Source organism: Hyperoodon ampullatus (genome assembly GCF_949752795.1).
Source record: "Hyperoodon ampullatus genome assembly, chromosome: 3".
In the NCBI taxonomy this organism is placed as follows: Eukaryota; Metazoa; Chordata; class Mammalia; order Artiodactyla; family Ziphiidae; genus Hyperoodon; species Hyperoodon ampullatus.
Genome location: NC_136916.1, coordinates 61267446 through 61286513, shown reverse-complemented (window position 1 = coordinate 61286513; position 19068 = coordinate 61267446). Strand labels below are relative to the sequence as shown.

At 39.7% G+C, this 19068-nt stretch overlaps 1 protein-coding gene across 1 annotated transcript in view; it reads right to left on the bottom strand.

The window, feature by feature from the left end:
* Positions 1-19068, bottom strand: part of THSD4 (thrombospondin type 1 domain containing 4) — a gene marked incomplete at both ends in the record, with an annotated part of 183222 nt that overhangs the window by 65813 nt on the left and 98341 nt on the right. Inside the window, one exon of the mRNA XM_079701134.1 lies at positions 16264-16468. Coding sequence (XP_079557260.1) covers positions 16264-16468 — 205 coding nt within the window. The remainder of the gene's footprint in view (positions 1-16263; positions 16469-19068) is intronic.

Sequence of the window (19068 nt, the reverse complement as noted above, 5' to 3'; positions counted from 1 at the left end):
CACTAGCTATCTATTTTACGTTTGGTAGTGTATATATGTCCATGCCACTCTCTCAGTTTGTCACAGCTTACCCTTCCCCCTCCCCATATCCTCAAGTCCATTCTCTAGTAGGTCTGTGTCTTTATTCCTGTCTTACCCCTAGGTTCTTCATGACATTTTTTTCTTAAATTCCATATATATGTGTTAGCATATGGTATTTGTCTTTCTCTTTCTGACTTACTTCACTCTGTATGACAGACCCTAGGTCCATCCACCTCATTACAAATAGCTCAATTTCGTTTCTTTTTATGGCTGAGTAATATTCCATTGTATATACGTGCCACATCTTCTTTATCCATTCATCGGATGATGGACACTTAGGTTGTTTCCATCTCTGGGCTATTGTAAATAGAGCTGCAATGAACATTTTGGTACATGACTCTTTTTGAATTATGGTTTTCTCAGGGTATATGCCCAGTAGTGGGATTGCTGGGTCATATGGTAGTTCTATTTGTAGTTTTTTAAGGAACCTCCATACCGTTCTCCATAGTGGCTGTACCAATTCACATTCCCACCAGCAGTGCAAGAGGGTTCCCTTTTCTCCACACCCTCTCCAGCATTTATTGTTTGTAGATTTTTTGATGATGGTCATTCTAACTGGTGTGAGGTGATACCTCATTGTAGTTTTGATTTGCATTTCACTAATAATTAGTGATGTTGAGCAGCTTATCATGTGCCTCTTGGCCATCTGTATGTCTTCTTTGGAGAAACGTCTATTTAGGTCTTCTGCCCATTTTTGGATTGGGTTGTTTGTTTTTTTGATATTAAGCTGCATGAGCTGCTTGTATATTTTGGAGATTAATGCTTTGTCAGTTGCTTCATTTGCAAATATTTTCTCCCATTCTGAGGGTTGTCTTTTTGTTTTGTTTATGGTTTCCTTTGCTATGCAAAAGCTTTGAAGTTTCATTAGGTCCCATTTGTTTATTTTTGTTTTTATTTCCATTTCTCTAGGAGGTAGATCAAAAAGGATCTTGCTGTGATTTATGTCATAGAGTGTTCTGCCTATATAAGTATTGATCAACTTCTGATTGCATCTATGAACATCTTAGTAACACCTCAAGCCAATGAGCTCCATGAGGGACATCACATGGGCTGGATATAATCCAAACAGCCCTTAAGATCTAGTTCACTGTCAATTATAAAAGCATGTGCCATAAAACTTTGACATCACTCTTGGCTTGGTATGGTTAGAAAAAAAGTCTTTGCTTGTGGAAGGGTATTTCTTGTCCAGAAAAATCTCAAAGCGCAAATATATAACCATATAATTCTGGACTAGTTTGTATAATAGTAACAACTAGCAGCCCACAACTAGCAGCAGAAAAGAACTTTATCTTCAAAGCTCACCCCTTCAGGGATTTATTAGCAAGAATTAAATGTTTAAAGGAAGAGCAGAATCTGACTGGAGCTCTGCTTAATGCGAGAAGGGAAAAGCATGCTCAGTTTCTCCTGGAGGGAAGAGGGGGACCATCCTAGAATGCAGGTTTCCCATTTCTGAAGCTTTAACTCTTGAGAGAAAGTAGGGGGCCTTCCGAAGACAGCACTGACAATGGAGCAGCAAAGCATGGGCAACCTCAGCTGCTGGTTAAGAAAGTCTGGAAGTTATGGTTTTTCTCGGCTGTTGCTTCTTTCCGTAAGTCAATTATATTTACTAAATGTCGTTTAAACCTTAGAGATCTCTTCTTGAGGCTTAACTTGTATTAATTCCCTAATGTGGAAGCTCAGTGATCTAACACACCGCAAAAAGCCAAACTTCGCTTCAAAGAGGGAAGGCTTAGAGGCACTTCCAAGTGGGTTAGGGAGTGGATGTATTGAGGACAGCTTTATCGATGCTGGACGCACAGATAATGGGTTCTGAGCTATTACCCTAATCCAGGTAGGAGACCTGGGAGCGATTAGCAGCCCTGCTGAAGATGCTGTCTGCAGGTGCTGCTGGGAGATAATGTTATTCTCCCTGAAGGGACAAGGCTGTCAAACCACTTCCATAAAAATCTAAGACCCAGCCTGCCCGACAGCTGTTTCCTGCATTTGAGGAAAGCATCCCATTAGGTGCAAAAAAAGCAGGTGTGGGTGCTTTGCATATGTCTGAGACAGATGATATAATTAAAAACAAAGGCAAATCTCAGCTTAACTCCTCCCCACAAAACAAAAGGCAAATCCAAGTACAAAGAGGCAAAACTCAGTCTTACATTTCCAGGCAACTAGGCACTAACTAAAAAGTAGAAAATGTGAAAACACAAGGAGCATAAGCAGGTGGGGCAGAATTGGTTCCAGCGTCTCTGAAAGCTCTTCAAGGCAGAGCGACTGTAAAAGTAAAAAGAAAGCCCATGTAAACAGACGCAAGGACATCAGAGCTTTCCTAAATCAAAGGGAAGAGTGCCGTCAGACACCAGGTGGAGAGTATGTAATGCAAAATTAAGTCTAGGAGTGCTCAAACAAATAACAGCATCTTTCCACTGTCTCTCTGGCATGGGATCTTTGGCAAATATTTGGTTTTAGACAGGAATCATAAAAGCCTCTTGCTGAAGAGAAGGCAAGAACTGAATCCAAGTAAAAAACCAAATGCTCAAGGATCACCCTCTCTCATGTGCCAGCATTGATGAGGAACCTCCAGCCGCGAATCAGGGTATCACTCTGAGATGTGTCCTGGGGCTGCCACTACCTGTAACAGGTAACCGAGAAGGGTCACAAAGCCCATCTCAGCAGCCTTTCCTGATGCTTGAAAGCAGGCCATGTCATATCACCTGCTTAAATACCTTTTAAAAACAAGCTTTAAGTGTTGGATGTGGAGAACCTGGAACCCTCATGCGTAGCTAGTGGGGATAGAAAATGGTGCAGCCACTGTGGAAAACAGTTGTGCAATTCCTCAGAAAGGTAAACACAGAATTATCACATGACCCAGCAATTCCACTCCTAGGTATATACCCAAAAGAGATGAAAGCAGGGACTAAACAGATACCTATACAGCAGCATTATTCACTATAGACAAAAGGTGGAAACGACCCAAATGTCCATCAACAGATGAGTGGATACAAAAATGTGGTAGATACATAAAAAGGAATTAATTTCTGACACATGCTACAACATGGATGAGTCTTGACAACATTATGCTAAGTGAAATAATCCAGACACAAAAGGACAAATACTGTGTGATTCCACTTGTATGAGGTACCTAGAACAGGCAAATTCATGAGACATAAAGTAGAATAGAGGTTACCAGGGGTTTGAAATAGGGGAAAATGAAGAATTATTGTTTATTAGGTACAGTTTTGGGGATGATAAAAAAGGTCCGATAGTGGTGGTAGTTGGACAACATATGAATGTACTTAATGCCACTGAAGAATACAGTTAAAACTGTTAAAACCATAAATTTTATGTTTATAGATATTTTACCACAATTTTTTAAAAAGGAGAAAAAAAACCACATGGTGTTTCATTTCTCCAAAATGCTCCACACTTTTTAAGAGCTGAACATTCTTTAAGAGGCTAGCTTCAGAAGAACGCTGTTGAGGCAGATGGTGAAAGTCTAGTGACTAAGACATAACTCTGGCAAGCTAGCCCAAGGATTTCCAACATGAGGGTAGGCCAAATGATTGTCAGCAAGTTTGAAGTAATAGTCGGGGTAGGGATGGAACAGTGTGGAGGGGACAAAAGGCTGTGAGGAATTAGAACATATTTTTCTTCTCATGGCGGTAGGGAGGGGGGCAGAGAAGGCACAGGTCCTCCTCCACGCCCCAGCTACGTTTTTCCTGCGAATGGCCACGGGCGTATACGTAGGTCATGAACAAGGACAGAGCCTGGATCTGAGACTTGACTCCACCACTCATGAATTGTTCCCCTCAGCAGGTCCCTCAAGCAGGCTGAGCTCAGTATCCTCAGCTCTAAATGCAGATGCTGATAGGACCCTACCAGCCCACCACCACTGTGAGACTGCTGCATTACACGAAGCAGGCAGACCCAGGATTCCTACAGTCTACGAGTAACACACGACCCCAGTACCATAAGTGAGGCCTCGTGATCAAGGTGGGCTAAGGATGCCTGAGCATAGACCCCCCAAAATGGCTTCAGGAGAGCCAAGGCCTACCTTGATTTCTGTATCCCCACTACTCATCCCAGTTGCTGGCACCTGGAGGGTACTCGAGGGAAGGAATGTCTAAGTCTGGACTGTTTGTCTTCAAGGAGTACACAGACAAATTACAATAGATAAATTACAATAAAATAAAATATGGTGAGTGCCAAACTGGAGATATGATCAAAGTCCTATGGGAGTCCAAAGGAAAAATCTCTCTTTGCTTTTCCTTTTATCTTCTATCTTTTATTGTTCTGCCATGTATTAAGAAAGCAAGCAAGGACTACAGATTCCAGAAAGGCAGCTGTTGTAAGGTGTAGGAAGGTGTTCTAAGCTGGAACTTCTGTTGACGGGGCTGTAACCCAGGGGCCCACAACCAACAGACCGAGTGAAAGATTGAAGGTAAAATGAAGGAGAGGGCTTGGATTTGGGAACTAAGAATTCAGAGTGAGCTGACAAACACAAACTTAATGGTAGATAGAACAGTCATTCCAATAGCACCTTAGACATTTATTATTATCATTAAGACACCACTCTGAAATAAGTGACCCATGAAACTTTAGCACCAAAAGAGATCTTAGTGATCGCATTGGCCAGGGTTTCTCATCTCAGCACTAATGACACTTGGGGCTGGATAATTCTTTGCTGCGGGGCTATCCTGTGCATTGTAGGATGCTTAGCACCAGCCCTGGCCTCTACTCACCAGATGTCAGTAGCAACCCCTAACCCTACCCAAGTTGTAACAATCAAAGATGTCTCCAGATATTGCCACATGAATGGGTATCAGGGTGGGGGGCAAAATAGTCCCTAGTTGAGACCCACTGTATAAGGAAATGGTCTTTTACCGTGAAAGGACACTGGAATCACCTAGGAGCTTAAAAAATCCTGATACCCAAACCGTGCCCCAGATCTATTAAAACTGCAGGCGGGAGAAGGCATGGGCATATTTCAAATAGACCTCAAATATTATACCTCCTGTGATTCCATTGTGCAGCCAGGGTGAGAACCAGTAACCCAGGGAGATTAAGGAACTAACAGTTACTGAGTACCTCTAAGATGCTGGGTATTTTACATACATCTCATTTGAAGTCAAAGGCTCAATGAAATTAGAACTATTTCTCTCTTTTACCTGTGAGGAAACGGAATCTCAGAAACATTAACAAACTTGTCCAAAAGCATCCCAGTCAGAAATGGTAGTTTTGCAAAGGGCAATTTCAATGGGCAATGCTGGATTGAATGGAAGACAAATCAAGAAGTGGAGGTGACATAGGAACAAGAGCAGAGAAATGTCACTTGAAGCACTGGATGCAGTCTAAGGTGGAGGTGGAAGGAGTAAATACGTGATTATAAGTGTGTACCACAAAGAAGCCATTTTCTTCTCTTTTTATTGGAGTATAGTTGATTTACAATGTCGTGTTAGTTTCAGGTGTACAGCACAGTGATTCAGGTATATATCTATTCATTTTCAGATTCTTTTCCCTTATAGGTTATCAGAGAATATTGAGTAGAGTTCTCTGTGCTAAACAATAAGTCCTTGTTGTTTATCTATTTTAGATACAGTAGTGTGTATCTGTTAATTCCAAACTCTTACTTTATCCCTCCCCCCACCTTTCCCCTTTGGTAACCGTAAGTTTGTTTTCTATGTCTGTGGGTTTAAAAGAAACCATTTTCTGATTAGAATGAGGTCATCACAGGGGAGATGCTGAACACATGTGTTCACTTGTGTTTCTTTCTTTGTTCTGCTGGGAAGAAGGAATTACTCCTAGAGAGACAGTTGGTGGGTGGTGGGGCATAAGGACACATAACTAGAGCAATTAAGTTAAATCAGGTAGGCTTTTGATGTCTAAGAAGAAAGGTACAAAATTTTTTTTTTTTTTTGCGGTACGCGGGCCTCTCACTGTTGTGGCCTCTCCCGTGGCGGAGCACAGGCTCCGGATGCGCAGGCCCAGCGGCCATGGCTCACGGGCCCAGCCGCTCCGCAGCATGTGGGATCTTCCTGGACCGGGGCACAAACCCGTGTCCCCTGCATCGGCAGGCGGACTCTCAACCACTGCGCCACCAGGGAAGCCCGAAAGGTACAAATTTTTACACTTGAGCCAGCATAATCCTAGAGGCTTCTGGCAATGGGTGGAAGAGAAGGCTGTTTTCTATTTAGCCATTACAAGGAAAAGTAGAGTTTTGTTAAGCAGTCATTGATAAATATTGGAACCTTGAGATAAGAAAGGGAAACTATGAATTAAGCCCTTGCCATGCTAGAAGCTTTATGTTTATTATCCTATTGAATCCTTGCATACCTCTAGGAGGTAGTGGTTTTGTATCTACTCCGTGTTGCCACTTGCCCATACACACTCAGAGGAAACCTCTCAGACAGCAGACTGACAGCAGACTGACAGCATACTGAGGTTTGTTCCATTTTAAGGAAAGGTAAGTGTCTTAGTCTGTTTGGGTCACTAGAGCAATATATCACTGACTGGGTGGCTTGTAAACAATAGAAATTTATTTCTCACAGTTTTGAGGGCTGGGAAGTATAAGATAAAGGTGTTGGTAGGTTCAGTGACAGATGAGAGCCTACTTCCTAGATGACTCTTTTCCCTGTAACCTCACATGGCAGAAAGGGGTCAGGGATCTCTCTGGGGCCTCTTTTATAAGGGCACTAATTCCATTCATGAAGGTTCTGCCCTCATGACCTAATCATCTCCCAAAGGCCTCACCTCCCAATACCACCACCTTGGAGGTTTCAACAAATGAATCTGGGAAGGATGTGAGCATTCAGTCTACTGTAGTAACTGAAGGAAACCACTTAATATACCTATAATAAACAAATATTCATTAACTTTATAAATGTAAATTGACAACTAAGGATAATCAGTTACTGGAGCAAAAACAAAAACAAGGGCAAATTACAATAAAAATTCTTAAAAGTTAGTTATGTAAAGAAAATTCCTTACTTTGATAAGAGGTATCTATCAGAATCTTCAGCAAACATCTATTAGAAGCATTCCCGTTGTCAGAAACATGATAAAGAAGTCCACTATCAGTATGATTATTCCAAAAATTTTTAGAGGTCTGAGTCTTTAAGTGCAACAACATATGAAAGAAATAGGAGGTAGAATACTTCAAGGGAAGATAACATTAATATTATCTACAGATATCATGATTTTCCACCTAGAAAATCCACGTTAAATAACTGAAAAACAATTCTATTAGAATTGTTAAAAGAGTCTAGCAAGGTGTACAGGTACAAAATAAATAAGTAAACTGATTTAATATGCATTAGCACGAGTAATTGGAAATATAATGGAATAAAAATCTTATCTCATATTAGGAAAAACTATAGCATAAACCTAATAAAACATAAGCAAAGTCTAGGTAAAGACATTTTATGAAAGAACATAAAACAAGGAGATATACTATGCTCTGGAATCAAATAAGTCAATATTGTGAAGACAATTTTTTCTTCTTCAAATTAGTCCGTAAGTTTATTGCACTTTCAATTAAAATCTCAACAGAAGTTTTATAGATTTTGACAAATTGATTTGTAAAGTGTATGTAGAACAAATGTACAAGAAGACCCAAGAAAATTTAGGAAAAACAAAGCATTTGGGAGGAGTCAGAGAGTTGACCTACAAAAACTTAAAACATATAAAATTACAGTAATGAAAAAAATGGTACTAAAGGAGGAAGAGACAGATAGATCAACAGACCTGAACTGAGAATTCACAGGTATATCTACAGATATTTAAATTTAATATATGGTAGAGGTGTCATTTCAAATTAGTGAGGGAAATTTAATAAGCAGTATTGGGACAATAATGTCTATCTATTAGGAAAAAGACAGATCCCTACCTCACACTGCACACAAAAATTAATTCCAGATGGATTAAATGTTTAAATATAAAAGAGATTATAAAAGTAATAGGAGAAAATATTAGAGAATAATTTTATAATGTTGGAGGTGGGTAGCTCTTCCTATGTAAGACAAAATCCACTAGCCATAAAAAGATGATTGATAGATTTGACTAAAAAAAGACTAAAATTTTCTCCACAGAACAATAGATATCATAAGCAGAGTTGAAACACAAGATAAAGACGAATAAACATACACAAAGAGAACGGTTATTATTCATAACATATATGAGTTCTTAAAATCAGCAAGAAAACTACAAACACAATTCATAGCAAATTCATAGAAGGAGTACAAATAACAAAAATGAGTGGTCAGGGAAATGTAAATTAAAAAGCTATACTAAAAATTAGGTACATTCATAATATTTAGTGTTGGTAAAGGTGTGGAGAAATGGTTCTTTCATGAACTTTTGGTGGGGGTATAGATGGGTACAACCAAATGTGGAGAGGAATTTTGCTTTATCTTTCAGAATTTTAAGTGTTCATTCCATTTGACCTATAAATTCTATTTCTAGGAGTCTATCCTATAGAAATATTTATGTAAGTATGAAAGGATACATGTATTAGGATATTCATGGAAGCACTACTTGTTAAAGAACCATTCTTCAAGTTTTCTTCTCCAAGAATTTGCTGTTTCTTCTAGAAACATCTTTTTCAGTTATTTATCTTGGGTTTTCTCTTTCAGCCTTTTAAAAAATATCTAGTGATCCTTGGTTGTCCATTCATGTTATTTTCAATCATCCATTGATATTTAAGACAAAAGTGGTGGGAAGGCTGCTTGAGAACTCCGTACACATTGGCTGAGCTTATTAACAGGCCAAGTTCTAGGAGATGGGGTACCAGTCACTCAGCAGCTCCTTCTTCCAATTCCAGAATGAATACTGAGGTCTTGGAGCACCAATCCTCTCACCCACATCCTTTTGAATGAGGAAGTCAGTGCCAGCATTCTGAACGTGTGTGTGTGGGCTGCCTGCTCACATACACGTTTGTTCACTGTTTCCCTGTTTTTCAGCTCCATTCTCCCCTCTCCCCTTCCATTTTACCTGCTGTCCCCCAGACTCACAGGCTCATGGGGCTCTGCATGCAGGTCAACCCCCCTTTATCACAGTCCCCTCTGCTACCTAGGCTGTGATTTCCTTTGCTCTATTAGTGAAATTTCTTTCACCTACTCGAGAATTTGTTCCAGAAATTTGTTAAAATCATGTAATAGATGCCCCCCCCATTTTTTTAGTGGTTGTAGGTTATACCTTCTCTTATTCCTTTAGTGTCATTTTGATGGAACCTTGGGAGGAAGGGAAGAAAAACTCATGTATGCAGTCTGCCATCTTGAACGACAAATCGAAAGTATTATTTGCAATATTAGAAAACTGGAGCCAGTCTCAATATTCCTCAGTAGGAAAATGCTTAAATAAATTAGGTTACATCTGTTGTATGGAATATTCTTTACTCAAAAATAATGAATTAGCTTATTATATGCATTGCTATGAAAAGTTATCATGATATAACATTAAAATAAAGGAGCACATTGCAGAAAGTGTATATAGTAACATGGATTTTAGAAAATATATATTTATTTCTATTTCCACAAAGGACTGGAGGGTATACACTGATGTGTTAAGAGCGGTCCTTTATATCCATCTTTACACTTGAAACCGGTGGATCAAGTGTGAGGTTGGCATGGAAAAAGAATTTCATCTTTTTTGCTCTATATCACCTGTATTGTTCAAATTTTTTACAATGCATGTGACTAAATCTTTGGAATTAATCATCATACAAATGTGAGGCATCATATTATTTAAATACTCTAGTCTTTCCCACATAGAAAGCTGCTCAACTAACAAATTAAAGGCTTGCAAATTACAGATGGTCCATGATACTTGATTTTTAAAATGCTGACCACTACTTTCATTGTTTAAAACTTTTAAGAAAACGTGCTTAAAAGTAAAGGTATTGCCAGTTTATTTTAATTTTTTAAAAAAATTTATTTATTTATTTATTTTTGGCTGTGTTGGGTCTTTGTTGCTGCGCGTGGGCTTTCTCTAGTTGTGGCGAGCGGGGGCTACTCTTCGTTGCGGTGTGCGGGCTTCTCATTGTGGTGCCTTCTCCTGTTGTGGAGCACGGGCTCTGAGCACGCGGGCTTCAGTAGTTGTGGCATGCAGGGTCAGTAGTTGTGGCTCTCGGACTCTAGAGCGCAGGCTCAGTAATTGTGGCTCACGGGCTCAGTTGCTCTGCAGCACGTGAGATCTTCCTGGACCAGGGCTTGAACCCATGTCCCCTGCATTGGCAGGCGGATTCTTAACCATTGCGCCACTAGGGAAGTCTGCCAGTTTATTTTTAAAAGTTTATAAATCTTCAAAAACAAAAAAAATCCCTTCTAAGTCTAAAGCTCTATGACACTGTAAACATGTTGGCAGGTAGAACATGTCCTGTAGAATCAATTTTTGCTTGGTATGCTTTTATGTCTGATTTCTTAACTGTTACATAATGACATTAGTAAATTGAGCTGGCTGAACTATGCCAAACTTTGATATTTCAGCTAAAATAATTTCACAACATCTTATTAAGGAAGAGGCAAGTAATATAAAATGTCAATCATTTTAATAAAATTAGATTTAACTTTTTATTTCCAAAGAGCAAGGTTCAGAATAATTCAAGTGGAAAAGGAGACTACATAGTTTACAATAGATACACTGGTTCTAAAGTATTTTCCATGAAAAAAAAAAGATCTAGGAATCTATAATCTACCAGCTAGTCTATATTTTGGAGCATGTGAAAAATTCAAATAAACACTGAAAAGTGGAGCTCATTTCTGCAGAACTTCATTGGTTTCCAACCTAAAATGAGACAGATAAACATCTTATCTCCTGAAATCTGTGTATCATTAAATGTCGTGATTTCTTCAGCTTTGCTCAGAGAAATAGTAAGCATCACGAGGTGCTGAGCTGGCCTGTCTTCCCAGCTACACATGGGCCAGAACCCCTTGTGAGTTATGGCAGGGCCAGGGCCAGAACTCAGGCTTTCAGAATCTGAGTCCAGCAGGTCCAGTTCTCGATGGCCAAACCCAAGAAAGCCATAAACTCAAGAGTCAGGTCGAATGCTCCATCGCTATTTACATATTAGCCAAGGCTTTTGGTATATATGCCTCTTTCTTCTGTGAAGGTTTTGATTTTTTAAAATTGAAATATAGTTGATTTACAATATTATATGTTTCACATGTTCAACATACTGATTCAATATTTTTATAGATTATACTCCGTTTAAAGTTATTATAAAATATTGGCTATATTCCCTGTGCTGTACAATATATCTTTGTTGCTTTTTTATTTTATACATAGTAGTTTGTATCTCTTGATCCCATACCCCTATCTTGCCCCTCCCCCTTCCCTCTCCCCATTGGTAACCACAGTTTGTTCTCTATATCTGTAAGTCTGTTTCTGTTTTGTTACATTCATTCATTTTTTTAAGTCAGCATATAATTGCTTTACAATGTTGTGTTAGTTTCTGCTGTACAATAAAGTGAATCAGCTATATGTATACATATATCCCCTGCCTCTTGGACCTCCCTCCCCCACCATCCCACCCATCTAGATAATCACAGAACATCAAACTGAGCTCCCTGCGCTATATAGCAGGTTCCCACTAGCTATCTATTTTACACATGGTAGTGTATTTATGTCAAACCTAATCCTCCATTTTATCCCACCCTCCCCATCACCCCTGTGCCCACATGTCCGTTCTCTACGTCTGCGTTTCTATTCCTGCCCTGCAAATAGGTTCATCTGAACCACTTTTCTAGATTCCACATATATTTGTTTCATTTTTTAGGTTCCACCTATAAGTGATAACATACAGTCTTTGTCTTTCTCTGTCTGACTTATTTCACTAAGCATAATACCCTCCCATTCCATGTTGTTGCAAATTGCAAGATTTTATTCTTTTTTTTATGGCTGAGTAATATCTAATTTTTTGTACCACATGTTCTTTATCCATTCATCTGCTGATGGACATTTAGGTTGCTTCCATATCTTGGCTACTGTAAGTAATGCTGCTGTGAACATTAGGGTGCATATAACTTTTAGTATTAGTGTTTTCCTCTTCTTCCGATATATACCCAGGAGTGGGATTGCTGGATCATATGGTAACTCTATTTTTAGTTTTTTGAGGACCCTCCATACTGTTTTCCACAGTGGCTGCATCAATTTACATTCCCATCAACAGTGTAGGAGGGTTCCCTTTTCTTCATATCCTTGCAAAAATTTGTTATTTGTGGTCTTTTTGATGATAACCATTTTGACAGATGTGAGGTGATAACTCATTGTGGTTTTGATTTGCATTTCTCTGATGATTAGTAATGTTGAGTATCTTTTCATGTGTCTTTTGGCCATCTCTGTGTCTTCTCCATGACATTTTTCACAGAACTAGAACAAATACTCCTAAAATTTATGTAGAACCACAAAAGACCAAGAATAGCCAAACCAATCTTGAGAAAAAAAAAAAAAGCTGGAGGCATCACACTCTTTGACTTCGGATTATACTATAAAACTACAGTCATCAAAACAGTATGGTACTGGCACAAGAACAGACACATAGATCAATGGAACAGAAAAGAGAGCAGAGAAATAAACCCATACACTTATGGTCAATTAATCTATGACAAAGGAGACAAGAATATACAATGGGAAAAAGATAGTCTCTTCAATAAATGGTGCTGGAAAAACTGGGCAGCTATGTAAAAGAATGAAACTAGAACATTTTCTCACCATATACAAAAGTAAAGTCAAAATGGATTAAAGACCTAAATGTAGGACCTAAATGTTTCCTAGAAGAAAACATAGGCAGAACACTCTTTGACACAAATTGTAGCAATATATTTTTGAATCTGTCTCCTAAGGCAAAGGAAAAAAAAAGCAAAAATAAACAAATGGGACCTAATTAAACTTAAAAGTTTTTGCACAGGAAAGGAAACCATCAACAAAACAAAATGACAACCTATTGAATGGGAGAAAATATTTGCAAATGATATGACCAATAAGGGGTTAATATCCAAAATATATAAATAGCTCATACAACTCAATATCAGAAAAACCAAACAACCCAATTAAAAATAGGCAAAAGGCCTGAACAGATATTTTTCCAAAGTTTTTGATTTTTAAATTTCAATTTTCACATACTAACTCAATAATTGCATCTTTAGTAAATAACTCCAGATCTTTTTTGAACCAAGCAAAGTAAAGAATGTCCATTTTTAAAAGTCAGAAGACCATGCATGTAAAAACACTTGGAGACTAAAGTACTACACGTGTAGCATGACTATTATTATTAACTAAGCGAATAGCCTAGAATAAGTCATTTAAATATTGTGGGTTTTAAAAAAACCTTTAAAAATGAGGTGATTAAACCATCTTCTCCAGCACTAATAATATAAGTCCTTCTGTTCTCATAGAAATCTACTTTCTATCTCTATCAAGTTTGGAGAGTCAGTCATTTTAACAATTCCAAGTATTTCACAAGGCAAATTTGATTTTTATTACTAATAACCCACAGGCCATTCAGGAAAACAATAGGGCAACTGAAAAAACTTGTTAAAGGTGTGCATTTTTTAAAAGCAATGATACACATTTGAACTATTCATTTCCTCTACATTGTGTATTATGCAGAACAAATGTACACAGACAGCCAAATCAGTTTTGTGCATCAAGTCAAATTTTTGTACAAAATACAGTTTACATAGCCAGAAATCACAAGGTAAGAAAACCAAAACTTTTATCATGACCTGGAAGATTGTGGAGAACCCTATTACATACCTCTTTGAAAAATGTTTCAAGAAAAGAAAAAAAAGAAAGAAAAATGTTTCAATGTTTGAAAATGTATAATGTGAAATACAGTCATTGGAAAGTTCAAAAATAGCTTGATAGACCTGTGCTCTAATAGCTTACACATAATCTCAAACAATTGCATGCAGTTTAACTTTGAACATATATAGACTTCCCAGAACAGGAAATTTCATAGGATTAAGTGGAATAGGGGAAGAGAACACCTGTGATGAGAAAAAGACCATCCCATCCACCGTGCGCTTTAAAAGAATGAATTTTATGGTAGGCGAATTAAATCTCAATAATAGAAGGAAAGAAGGGGGAAAAAAGAGCCTTCTGGGTGATGCTACATCCCAAGTGATGCTTAAGTGCCCTAAACAGGAGGCCCTGTTCATCACCTCTGGAAACTCCTTTCACTCTCGCCTGTTCTTCTATCTCTACTCTCCCCACTCTGGCCACATGGCATCGCGTCATACTGCCATGGACTCTGGATTTCTCATGCACCCCACTGGTCACTGGGCATAAGAAGTTGAACATGATTTTCTGAATCACCCTTCCATTGATTCTGGGTACTTCCATTCTCCTCTGCCTCCTCTTCATCTTTTTTAGGGAATTTCAGGGAATTAGGGAATTTGTATTCCATGAAGCTTTGAAATACTGACAAGCTCTCTGAGACAAAAGAAAGAGACTGAACATTTGTCAACTACTAATAAGTGCCAGGGGCTCGGTGGGGTCCTGAATATCTGTTATCCTATGGATTCTCATGAATACTTATAAGGTCCAGATTCTTATTCCCATATTCTAGATGAAAACACTGAGGCTCTGAGAGCAGTTTCCACTCAGACATCTGGTGGGTAATCACCCAGATTATCTATTTTACCTTCGGAAGGCACAGCTTAAAAGCCACTTACTGAATAGAACTAATTCGAGCCAGGGAAATTACTAAAAACTACGCAAAGCTCACAAAAAGTGGCATTGTTTGCTGGTGCATTTGAACACAATCACACTTAAAGCAATCCCTCAAAGAACATTTTCCATTCTAGGAACAGGATGTTTATGAAGATTTGCTCTTTTAATAGTACAAAAGGAAGGAAGCGAAAAGACCTTTTTTTATGCAAATAAAAATAACACACAAACTCGGGGGAAACTAGCCTTATTGCCACTTTGGTGGCTCCTGGGTTTTCCAGAGCAATTGTAATAGCTTTCCACTTTAATTGGGTTTGTTTCAGAGTCCCATCTGCCATCCCTTCCTCCTCCCACCAATAAAACCAAGTGAAGCTAATTTTGGATGCATTTGCCCAGACAAAGATGGAAGAGCTTCAGAATCTAGAGTTCTTGGGTTATCTTCTGGGATGATCCTGGTACTCGAATTTATAAAATTAATGATCTCTCAGTTGCTGCAACCATTGACTGCTGCATGGCCAATGGTGTACCAGAACTGCTCATGGGTGTTATGTCTTGGTAGACTACCACGCTTGGAGATAGACTGCCTGGCTTTGAATCCCAGCTCCACCTCTTCCTTGCTGTGTGACCTTGTCAAGTTACATAATCGCCCTGTGCCTGTCTCCTTATGTATGAAATGGTGAGGGGAATAGCTCCCATCTCCTAGGGTTGTTGGGAGGGTTCAATGATTTAATACCTGTAAAGCACCAAGAATAGTGCCTAGTATATAGTCTGTGCTATTTAAATTTCTGTTAAATAAATGATCAAAAAAATAAACATGTATATTGCTGTTCATTAAATGTTTTTAAGAAATTGCTTTCCTTATGCTATTTGTTAACTGATTTGTCCATGTTTACATGAATTAGAACTGCTAAAAGTTAACTTGCAGGACCTGATTTGCTTTGCATAAAATCAGCCAGAAACAGTGAAGGAAGAATCAACAAAGATCTCCTTTTGTGGGAAAATGGGTCAAAAATGGTCTCCCAATATTGATGATATTGCCCAAAATGATCGCTGACAGGTTCTGCAGCTGTTCCAAAGACACACACATACTGTTGCCCCAGGCTGATGAAGCAGAAAGAAGAGAAAAATGGCTTTTGCTTTAGACCTCTGCAGAGTGGGAGTCCAGACAGGATCATCAACTGCCCCTGTCCCCCTTAAATTCCAACAGAAAAAAGACTGGCAGATCTCTTGCCATTTCAAAGAGCCTCCCCTATTTCAGAGAAACATTTAGGCCATTCCTGATTTCATAGCCTTGTTTCTCTTGGAAGGAAGAAAGACTGGTTTAAATATGTAGATATTAAACATTTCCTTGCAAGAAGGACTTTTTTACTTTCTCCATATCATTTCAAGGGGAGGCCAGGTAGTGCTTTGGCATTCCCCAGTGGCACCTTCTACAGCTCCAAGGACCTCTGGACACTGCCGTGTCACAGTCGTGGAAGGAATAAATCATCTTGTAGGGACAGCTGGTTTCCTCTGGAAAAAGATCAAGCTTACCCAAATAGTTGTTGCTCTTGTACATCTCGGTGATGTTGATTTTTGTGGCTCCTTGAGGAATCTCAACAACTCGGTGGTAGCCCAGGCTGGTGAGGGCATGCTTAAACACACCCGACACAACCTGACAGCCCGTGTTATCGCCTCCGCACACCCCGCATTTGTCCACGACTTTGTCGGAGCCTAGGTAGTCATCACAGCCAATGCTCTGCAAAGAGGTGGAAAACAAGAGACTCTTGTAGCATATGTCAGGAGCATCCCAGGGAGGAAGGGGAGAAGGGACGACTGAAGATCCGTTGGTGGGTCTCGACCTGAACTTCCTCCTGTCCCCATCCAGATCCTGTAGATAAGCAAGTTCATTCTTCCCTTCGCTCAACAGATTTCCACTGAGCACCTACTCTGGGCAAGGAACTTCTTTCCTAGGTTAGGTGTGAAATGTACGTTCTAGGGGCGAGGTGGAAGCCACATCAGTAAACAAGTAAGTAAAACAAGCACACTTGGTAATCAGGAGAAAAATAACAGAGAAAATACATAAGGAGGGTGTGGGGACTGGACATTTATTAAACAGGTTGGACAGTGAAGTTGTCCTGAAAATTCATGCCCCTGTTGGAAGTTTTTTGGGACATAAAACTGGGGTTTGTCTTCAAGTCTTCTGTCCTAAATGACAGACGATACAAACACTTAGCCAAGTACCCCCAACAGTAGTGTTCTCAGGCCCTGTTTCTTAGGAAATTAAATCAAATTGGTTGAGATCTGGGTCCCCACTGGTCACTGTGACTCTGAAAAGCTGAGCAGTTGGGGCTTTTGCTTGGCTCGTCTAAAGCATTTTTCCCAGGGCAGAAGGGTACAGGGAAGCAAGGACCAGAAACATCAGCAAACTGGATGATATGCATCTAAATAACGGGATACACCAGAGTTTAAAGGAACTCTGACCTTCCTGCGTTTCCTCCCCAATGAATCTTCTCATTATTCATCCCAAGATCTTTTTGCTTTATCTTCCCCCTCCCTATTCATGTGCTTCTTAGGCAATTTAACCTCAGGACCGAATGGAATGGTCTTCACAGAATCCTTTTCCACGTCTGCAGCTGAGTCCATAGGACTCACATTCGTGTATCCTGAATTTAAAGTTGGGACATATGGTCTGAACAGAGAAGATTCTGTCCCACTTCTGTTGGCAGATACAAGTGAGCTGATTATAGTTCGGACAATGAAATATCGGGATGACAGGATTATTTCACTGGGTTATGGGGATAGGAAATGATACTTGAAATCAGTTTTACAACTTGAGACACATGTCTGCTGAATCAGAGGTTTGTGTTGGTTCTGGAATTGTAAGAGCAATCGTCAGACCCCACCTCAGGGGCAAAGTGTTCAGGAAACCATTCGAAGTTCACTTTTGATTGTGTTAAACAATCCTGGGTCTGTTCACGTGGGTCCTACAGGCCAAATCCTACAGGCAGAGTCAGATCAAAAGGTGTTCATTCTTTCCCCTCCCACTTCATGTTTGACTGACATCTTTCTGCAGGCACTGTACATCTGCATTATTATTTCCATATTCCTGAGTGCACATGAGTCCATCAACAATAACTGGTCTCTCTTCACAAATAGCTTCTCTGTAAAACATTATTTCTGACAATAACAGAACATCATCTCAACATGTTCCTCCACATCCAATTAGCCTTTCAAAGTGCCATGTTTGCTATGAATTTCTCCTCCCTCAAATATTTCTTGCCCTTGCCCTGTGCACGTTTTAGCAGAAAAATAAGGAAAACGCTTTCTGTGCATGGTTTCTAGCCCGCACCCCTGCTCCGGGTTCTCCTTTGCTTTGAAACAAACAAACAAAAAGGCCACCCTCAGCAGAAGTTTGGGAAAGTAGATCCCACGTTGCTAAAGAAAGATTCTAACTGAATGGAGATGCCTCTGATTCTCACTGAAAGGGAAGATGAACAGAAAAGCTGGCAGCGCTGACACACTGGCCTGTCTAGCAAAATCTTAACTTCTTCCCTTCCCCGCTGCATGATCCATTCTTGCTACCCCTGGCCTCAACTTAACCCAGATGGAGCTTATTCCCTTGGGGCACTCCAGGTAAAGGCAACAATGTGTACCGAGGCACAGAAGTAGGAAAGAACACTGAGGAAGTAGGAGAGCATGCTCATAGCCAGACATGGTTGAAGTGTAGGTTTGTTGCTAAGGATGAAAGGGGGCTGGAGAATTTAGCTGAATCCATTAAGGATCTTGTTTGCCAGGGTGAAGAATCGGAATTTTATTCTATCATATCAACAACCACTGAAGAAGGTGGGGGCCATCCTCAGATTTGTTTTTCAGGTAATAACTTTAGCTGCAGTGAGGAGTGGGTCTTAGAGAGGGGAGAGCAGGCAGTCCAGTGAGTCTTTCTCTTGTCAATGGGGTGTATGGGGTGACCTACTAGAGAATGGACTTGAGGATATGGGGAGGGGGAAGGGTAAGCTGTGACAAAGCGAGAGAGAGGCATGGACATATATACACTACCAAACGTAAGGTAGATAGCTAGTGGGAAGCAGCTGCATAGCACAGGGAGATCAGCTCGTGCTTTGTGGCCACCTGGAGGGGTGGGATAGGGAAGGTGGGAGGAAGGGAGACGCAAGAGGGAAGAGATATGGGAACATATGTATATGTATAACTGATTCACTTTGTTATAAAGCAGAAACTAACACACCATTGTAAAGCAATTATACTCCAATAAAGATGCAAAAAAAAAAAAAAAAGAACCTCCGAAGACAGGGACTGACTTTGCATGAATCCTCAGCCCGCAGCCCAGTTAGTATGGGA